Source organism: Prosopis cineraria, unplaced genomic scaffold (genome assembly GCF_029017545.1).
Source record: "Prosopis cineraria cultivar Desert tree isolate PC_DT_omini unplaced genomic scaffold, ASM2901754v1 PC1833, whole genome shotgun sequence".
Taxonomy (NCBI): Eukaryota; Viridiplantae; Streptophyta; class Magnoliopsida; order Fabales; family Fabaceae; genus Prosopis; species Prosopis cineraria.
Window position 1 is genome coordinate 17,684 of NW_026557158.1, and position 8,979 is coordinate 26,662.

General features: G+C 32.5%; 2 protein-coding genes across 2 annotated transcripts; one reads left to right on the top strand and one right to left on the bottom strand.

The window, feature by feature from the left end:
- The first annotated feature begins 1,507 nt into the window (after positions 1-1,507).
- LOC129300975 (uncharacterized protein At3g17950-like) lies at positions 1,508-2,605 on the top strand. Its single transcript, XM_054939566.1, has 2 exons — positions 1,508-1,727; positions 1,808-2,605. Exons 1-2 carry the CDS (start codon positions 1,644-1,646, stop codon positions 2,315-2,317), a joined length of 594 nt encoding a protein of 197 aa, XP_054795541.1. The 5' UTR covers positions 1,508-1,643; the 3' UTR covers positions 2,318-2,605.
- A 1,491-nt stretch (positions 2,606-4,096) lies between these two features.
- On the bottom strand, positions 4,097-4,832 carry LOC129300976 (uncharacterized). The gene has a single exon (XM_054939567.1). It carries the CDS (start codon positions 4,683-4,685, stop codon positions 4,191-4,193), a length of 495 nt encoding a protein of 164 aa, XP_054795542.1. The 5' UTR covers positions 4,686-4,832; the 3' UTR covers positions 4,097-4,190.
- Between the last annotated feature and the right edge of the window lie 4,147 nt (positions 4,833-8,979).

Sequence of the window (8,979 nt, forward strand, 5' to 3'; positions counted from 1 at the left end):
TTATACATACATATAAAATAAAGCTAACCATTAACAAATGTTAGTTATGCCTTGCGAAGGTCATCATCACCCATGATAGCTTGGCTGGCAATTTGCCTTTATGTTACAATAATTTTGGGCTTATTGGCATTATACCTATTCAGAAAAACGTGTTTTGCAATCTTTTTATTATTTTATTCGGCAAGTTAACAATCCAATTAAATCAAACCATCTCCACCAGAGTATTGCAAGTTAAAGACGGCCTGTAAAAATGCTCATGTTGTTCAAAGTTCAAGAGAAATGGCCCAAAAAAATACTGTTCAAGAGATTTTCAGAACCCCTCTACTCTTTTCAAAGGATCACAAGTGCCATTTGATATTAAAAGTTTTTTTTTGCCTTACATAAATATTATTTTATAAGAGGAAATTCTGTTTAAGATACAATGAGCAATATTAAATAAGTACATATTTTTTAGGGTGGATTTAATTTTTTTTACACATCTATCTTTATATTGAGAACATAATTCAATTCAAGACAAGGTGTAGAAAGAAAAGATACAATAGCAATTGATTGAATTGCGGTTAATGTTAAAATATTATTATAGTTTCAAATAAGCTCACAATTTACATATGCACAACAAGATGCAATATTGAGAAAACTAAATCAAATTAAGTAGTTAGTAAATAATTAAGAATATAAATGAAAAAAAATAGAAGTCATTATTTTTTTGTTATTATATGAGGGACAATTTTTATTTGTTTACCATTCGTTGCCATTCCTTCCTTATATAGATGGAATGATTTTCTTGGCTTTCGCTGAGAAAAAAGGTGTTAATAAGAATGTCAATGATGTAAAATTGGAATGAATTGTTGTTAATTTAAAATAAATAATTATTAAAATTTAAATAAATATTTATTAATAAAAAATTAATTTAAATTAATAAATATTCATTTAAACTTTAACAATAATTAATCATTGATTGATATAAATTTTTTACAGAGAACATTAATTGTCGTTTTCTCAATTTAATAAAAAGCTATGATTAACTTAACAAGATACTTAATCATGATGCTTCTCTTACGTCAAAATCTAACTTTGGTGATCCCTTACTTAATTTGGTAGATCCTATTTATTTTTTTAAAAAAAATTAACTATAACTTAGCTAAAATAGATAATAATCTATTTAATAATATATATTACTATTATGTCCACGCTATCATTCCTTTTTTTATTATTTAAATAGATAAAAGATATCTTCTATTTATTTATTTTTTTCTCATTTCACTTCATTATAGGAGTATGTATCGAACAAAGCCTAACTCATATTAAAAGGTAAATCGCTCTCTTCAAAAGTTATTAATAATGAAACTTATGTTCTACAGATATGAAGTATTTTACTATTTTTCTGAAAGGGAAAAGGTAAACTAAAGCTTTACATTTTATTTTATTTTATTTTTTAAGAAAATCTGCACATTTTATTTTTGACATCATTTTACCCAGCTGGTTAGCATGAATTCGAACACAATCATCTCTGGTTCTCTTCCTCTTCGGTCCTCACAGGCCATAATAAAATTAACTCAATCACAGAACTCAACGGCGCCACTTCTGTCTCCTTCAAAAATCTCACGAGCAATCCAGTTTGATCTCTGGAACATACGCAAAAAATGCTAGATCCAGCTAGTGAATTGTTGCCGGCACCGTCTTCGCCCACCATCTCCTCCGTTTCCTCCTCCGATCTCGACACTGAGGTGTCTCAATCTCACTTTCCTGATTTCACCATTTTTTCCTTGAATTAATTATTTGATCTTATTTTCGGTGTTGTTTACAGTCCACGGGGTCGTTCTTTCACGATAGGAGCACTACTTTGGGTACTTTGATGGGAGTGAGCTTTCCAGCCATTACTTTCAGAGCCACATCTCAGCATCGAGACCCTCATTCCGCCACCGCTGGATCCGTCCCCTCGTTAGGAGGCTCGAGGAGAGGCGTCAAGCCTAATAAGAAAAATAGGAGAGCAAAGGCGGTGGACGCGGCGGCGGTCGTGGCAGAAAGGCGAAGGAGATGGTGGAGCCTGTGCAGGGACGGCGACGCGAGGCCGGCAGCTTCGCTCGGTGACTTCCTTGAGGTGGAACGGAGGTTCGGCGACGGCGCGTTTTACGGCACAGCCGCTGAGCTCGAAGGAATGGTCATGGGTCAGCAGAGGAATGGTGGACGAATGTTATTCGCGAACGGTCGAGTTCTCCCGCCGGCCACCGACGTTGACGACGGAGCTTCGACGGCGGGGAGTCTGTGCAATAGATTTCCGGTTTCACTCACCGGGATCTGTAGCGGCGGTGCATAATAGATAGGATATATTTCTGAATTTTGAATTTTCAACAATAAAAAACCAAAAGAAAAGGAAAAAGAAAAAGAAAATTGGGACTGTCTTGACTCTTGAGTCTTGACTCTTGAGGGTTGTTTGGTTGATGATTAGTTAGTAATCTGATTATTTTCAGTGTTCACCTTGTGGCTTTGGTTTACAGGCAAAAGGCAAGGTGATGCCTTTTAGGCTTTTTCACTTTTTTCCTTTTCCTTTTATGATGCGGAGTGGTCCATATAATCAATCTACAAAATGGGTGATTGACGGTAATCATGTTTCACTTTTGGCAAAATTCAAATTAATTAATTATGAAAAATGGTTTTAGGTACTATTGCTTGATTGATGCATCAATCAACCCCACCTCCAGGAAAATAAAATTCTGTCCTCTGCTAAGATACAAATTTATGTCTCCCACTGTATCACTTCAAACAAAAGAGTGATCGATTATCCAGGGAAAAAGGCATCTTTTCTTTCTTACTCAGAAGAACTGTAATTTCAATTTCAAATTTTAGTAATAGACAGAACAGTTGCTATCAAAGCAGGTCATAGAGTTCCTTAATTATATATGTTACTTCATAGTTTTGTGGTTTTCATTGTTTAACTTGAAGGTGTACGTTTCTTTTTGTCGTTTCTCTTTTTTTGAACATTCGAAAACAAGTTCGTGTGGCTTCCTTCATGTGTCCTCATCCTTTTCTTTTGTGTTTTGTTTGATTCTATTAAAAGAAACAACAAGGAGGGAGACAACTTTGGAGTTTTACATTCGTTGTTTTTAAAACCTTTTTTTGTTAAGAAATTGGCTCGGAAATTGAATATAATCCTGAAATTATGTTCGTCTTAAGAAAGCCAGCATAAATTAAGTACAGTAGAGCTGACCTGAAGATTTAAATAATTTATAATCAATTTACCCATCATATATATTTCGAGCAGACCCTACAAGACTCCAACTTGCAATTCTTAAATTAACTCGAAAATAACCCCCCCCCCAAAAAAAAAAACTTGATATCTTCCTATTCCTATTCATCATTTTATATTTTACATCATTTGCTTACAAAATAATAATAATAATAATAATAATAATAATAATAATAATAAAGGATCTTTCTCCAATCGTTCTGCTGGAGAACTCAGACTTCAGGCTGCCCTGTTTCTGCTCTGTTTAAAACACTGCAAATAGTTGAGTTGGTGAATGGTGAGTTACTGAGTTCCTTGCACACATACTCTTTAAATGCTAAAAAGTAAAAACCCTGCCATTATTGCATCAGTGGAGAAATGGAGATTCATCCTTCGTAAGACTTCTCTCTTCTAATACATTCTCTTTATGTTAATAAATATAATCGTTCCAAATTAGCATTCCTTAATGTCAAAGGATCCAAAAATGCTTAAGATCTGATAAACTGCTTTTTAGATTTTCGCTGGTTTAAAAGCATCTGATAAATTGGAACTCTAAATTGATTCCAAGCGACTTTAAAACCCTCATGTGAAGCTTCTTGCATCACATGTGTTCTCAGTTTGATAGCTTAAACTTTTAACTCAAAGAAATATTTGACAAAGCATTTTTCTTTCTTCGTTTTCTTTTTCGGTTTAGATAAAATAAGAATGGTAATGTGTATAGCAAAGAAAATACAACAGATGTTGAGATCCAGTGGGATTTCCCAGAAATTAACAAATCCAATCTTGCTACTTTCCCGAGCAAAAACTCTGAATCTATGGAAGTTTCAGAGCAGGATTTGCAAGAGTAGTATTGTATGTATACAACAGATCTAATGTAAACTCAATATATATCAAGAATATCTACTAACAAGTACAAGGAATACACAGAAGAAAAAAAGAAAGGTTTTTGTCCATGAAAACTGCCTCAGGGAATTTCATCAATGGTCTCCAATGCAGGTCTCCAAGATCCCTGCTTTGAAAAGCATCTTTTCTCAATCTTCTCTCCCTCACAACCCACCGTATCATCATCATGACCTTCAAGTCTCTTTGCTTCAGAAGGAAACATACAGACAGGAAAGATCTTCCCCAGATTATTAAACCCTCCATGCTTCACAGCCCTAGAAGCTTTATAATTCATGGAGCTAATCTCTTCATGTGTCAGCACAGAGTAGAGCAGCTCCATGGGAAGAAGAAAGTAGAACTTTTTCCTCTCAAGCTCTTCATCAGCCAGAAGCCCTTGAATCCTATGACCTACTTTGAGGAAGCCAGAGTCACACACAAACTGACCGGGATTCTCAAGCATTAGTTCTGCAGCTTTCACTGCCCTTGTGTAGGACTCTAGCCTTCCATCTAAAGACAAGACCTTGATTCCCCCATTTGATATCATCAAGGAAGGTGTGCAAGAAGCTGCATTGCCCATATTTCTGACTTCTGAGAAAGAGACAAAGTGGGTTTGTGGAATTGTTCTTGTCTGGAAATGGTGGAGGGAAAGGAAAGGACTGAAGGAAGGTGGTGATAGTGGTGGTGATGAAGCTTCTGTGAATGTGAGGTACTATATATTCAGGCAAAGCAACCTGTCAGTTGAGAAAATAAAGAAAATTGTTGCTTGTCTTTTTTCTCGCTGAAGGTCCATGGATAGTTGGGTAATCTGTTGGCACATCTTATTTTGTGTCTTTTTATTTTTATATTAAAATTAATAATTGTTGTCGTACTCTTAGTGACATGTTTCGAGACCACAATTTTCCTTCTGGCAGTGGCTTTGTTTTATTTACTTTTATGCAGCTAGACAGTTTTTTTAGAAAAGTCCTCAAGTTGGGTACACTATACAATCGATTAATGTGCCAAAAAAAAAAAAGAAACAAAATGGATTGATAGATTATAAGTTTACAACATCTAGAAGCCCCAGTTCAATGAACTGCTGCTACTTTATTTGATAATCAGCTGATTTTTCAGTCATGTAAGATTCATGAAACCAAGTATTTCAAATAATGGGATTGAATGTTACAAAAAAAAAAGGGGGGGGATTGATTGACATATTATTTATGGATTCTTTTTTTGCAGAGACTTTAAGTGTAAAAAGTGGGAAACTTCTTTCTAACAGGGAAAAAAAAAATAGCCATGTGTCCTTGGCAACCATTTAAGCATACAACTTGTGTCCTTTTATGCCACTTTGAAGATCATATTCTATTTCCTGTATTAGGAGAGAAAAAAGAGCCAGCCTGTCAAATTTGGCCTATTCTAAAACTTTGTGAGATAAAATACCTAGAAATGGGGCCTTTGAATGCAATTTTCCCCTTGCCAAAAAAATAATTGGAATTGAATTTCCAAATTAGTTAAATTGTGTGAGAAAGAGTAAGCAAGTTTTTTATTGTAATAGCAGCGGTGCACATGGAGAGGGGTGGAGGAAGAGGACATGAAACGCCACAAAAGGACAGCACCAAACCCATGATTAGATATGGTAGGAAGCAAATTGCTTGATTTTATTCTATTTGCAAATGAAGGAGAGGCCCTTCACTCTTCATCTAATGGCTTGGAATACTTAGTATTGTGAACAAACAAACAAACAAACAAACAAACATATTTGTGTTGTTGGGAGACGTGAAAGGGCCATCATCTTCTTTCTTCTTCTTCTTCAACATCATCTAATGGCAAATGTCAAATCTTTTTGATTTGGTATCTGGTCGCTATCTATCACTACCCAATGCTAGCTTGCTCTCATATATTCCCCATCCCATGAATTAGTTTTTAATGCAGTTCATGAACTAAGCTTCACTTGCATGTGCTTCTGCTCCCATCTGGCCCCCTTTCATTATTTATCCTCTTAGCGGCTGATTTTATCTCTTGCTTCTGCTTCATCTGTCAGATCCATTTTGGCTCAAGATTTCACCCAAATCATTCCGTCCTTTTTGCCTCTTGTAACTCAGCTTAGGACTTTTTTTCCCCCTCTCACTCAGGCCTCGTTTAGTATGATAGAAGAGTATTTGATAGAATCGAAATCGAAATTGAAATTAGAATCAGAATCGGAATCAGAATTGAATTGAGTTTTAAAAGTGTGTTTGGTATGAAGATGGAATCATGATATAATTTTAATAAGTATATGTATTTAAAATATAAAAAATCAAAATACCCTTTATTTTATTTTTTTAATGAAATACTTAACAATAAAAAAATAAAGAATGTACTTTTAAAGCTCAAAATACCTTTTATTTTATTTTTTTAATGACACATAAGCCAATTCCATGTTGAGTTAGTGGATTCCATAGTCTCTACAATGGAATTGGATTCCATCAATTTTAATAGAATCAGATTCCTTCAAGAAAGCAATTCTGATATACCAAACAAGCCAACTGAAGAATTTCATGTCCAATTTCATTTCCCTTTTCACAATTCTGATGTACCAAACATGGCCTCAGTTTTTTTGAGAAAAAAATTTAAACAAATTGAATCTCGAACTCACTAAAAATTAAGGCATGTTTTTAAACTTAAAAACACTTACAAATACATTTATAAATCATCCATCAATGAATATGTTCACATCGACAATAGAATTTATACTTACAATTTTATAAATTATAGGTCAAATATTCATCATCAATTAGATCAACATTTGTTATTACAGTTGAGAATGAAGGGTGGACTTGACGAATCTCTCATTTAAACTCATTTTTATAAGGATTCAGATTTGAAATTTTTTTATTTTTAATATAACTAAACTTTTAAGCAAGCCCTAACAAACCCTAAAAAAGGAGCTCAAGCCATTAGTTTAGGTCTTTTTTTATTTTTTCTCAAAAAATAAAATATTTTTAAATTAAATTTAGGCTTTAAAAATATTTATTTATAATTTAAAATTAAAATTTATATTACTTATTTATAATTTTTAAACATTATAATTTATATTTTAAAAAAAGAATATATAATATTACATTGTAAAAATTAATTTTTTCAAAATAAAAAAAATAAAAAATGGGTTTACAGGCTTAACCCTAAACTCAATCAATAAGGACAAACTTAAAGAAATGCCTGATTTTATGGTAATTGAGTTTTCAGGCTTGAATTCATATGAGTTGAGCTCACTTATTCAACGGCTCTATTTGTTTGTGCCTTCTTACTCACTTTATTTCTCTCTCTCTCTCTCTCTTGCCTTCTTGATCATCTAGTATCCTGATCCTACCATATTTCAATTGAAGGATTTATTAGGATATTGATTCCAATCTAGTTAGGTTACAACAAAAGGGCGGCAAAACTCTTCTACTATGGCTCAAAAGGAAATATCTATTTAAGCACAACCTTATTCTCAGTATTCTATGCAACTAGTGATGAGAATGAGACTCTCCAACTATTTATCAAGTGATGGTATGTGTTTGAGTCAGCATTTGTAAAACTAAAGTTTGGGCAAATGCTAATTAATGCTGCTAGTGATCCAATGTCAGTTAGAGTCCTAAACGCTTTTAGAATGTGTTTGGATTAGCTTTCACCCAAACTTCAGTGAAAAAAGATAATTTAAACATAGAGAATATTATCCCAACCAACTTTTAATCCTAAAACATCTGTTTGGATCAACACAACAATGATTCAAATACTCTTATATAGCGTTTGAACTGATATATTTAAATTTGTATTTTAGATTTGAAATATTGTATTTTGAATCTCACATTTAAAACTTATATATTATAAATTATTTATTTAGGTAGTTTAAAAAATTTCAAACAAAGAAAAGAGATGAACTAAAATTCAAAACAAAAATTAAAAATTAAAAATAATGAGTTTATTTTTATTTTTTAATTGACATGAGATGTGAAAAGATATAAAGTTATAGAGATATCAGTAATGAAAATATGAAGAGAACATGATATTTGAAATGATTAAAATTTCACATGATTATATGTAAAGAAAATTTAAAATTACAAAGAAATTATAATTTAAAATAAAAATCCAAATTTATAGTAATTTTTTTGTATTCAAACGGAGATCTGGTTGAGATTTGAATCTAAATTCAAATTCTCATTAATTCAAATATACCATTAATTTTTTTTCCAAATAAAATAATATCAAGTAGTGAAAGGAGGGGTACTCGCAAGGGCAAGACCACAAGCTTTTAATTTTTTTTTGGATGATAATAATTTTGATCCTTAAAAATAAATATTATTTTAAACGTTGTTTAGCTTAAAATTTTAAAATCTGAGTCTATAAAAGTTATTTTCTCTATTTTAAACATAACAGAAAAATAAATTTGGGAACTAAATTAGAAGTAAAATTAAATCTTGCAACAATCAAATCAATGTATGGTAAAATGTTATAACTTAAACGGTAATGTGGCGGATAAAACATACTGACACCGTTTGGTGTGTGTGTGTGTGTGAATAAGAAGAGTGATCCTTCGAAAAAAACCAAAAAAGGAAAAAGCTTGGTTGCTTAAGGAACAGATGAAGAATCTTGAGCTTGAAAGGAGGACAACTAAATAATAATTAGGATTTCTGGCAAATTAATGATTAATTAGTTGTCAAAGTAGATTTGGTAGGTCTTGTGTTGCTCATGTCTTGTCAAGCATTGGAAAGGAATGATGAATCAATGCTAGCCTAGCATACGTTTAGTTGTTACTTACTTTCATAGTACTTAGCATCAATTGTATTAAAAAAATACTTAGCATTCACAAAACCCACTTGGCAGTTGGCACTTCCCCTTCTGATTCAAAAGCTGCAACATTTTTTGGATTA

What these genes read in the sequence shown, in the direction of transcription:
- LOC129300975 (XM_054939566.1), top strand. Translation starts at nt 1,644, where the DNA reads ATGCTAGATCCAGCTAGTGAATTGTTGCCGGCACCGTCTTCGCCCACC. An exon ending in CCTCCGATCTCGACACTGAG is followed by an intron (nt 1,728 to 1,807) that starts GTGTCTCAATCT and finishes TGTTGTTTACAG; the next exon opens with TCCACGGGGTCGTTCTTTCA.
- LOC129300976 (XM_054939567.1), bottom strand. Translation starts at nt 4,685, where the DNA reads ATGGGCAATGCAGCTTCTTGCACACCTTCCTTGATGATATCAAATGGG.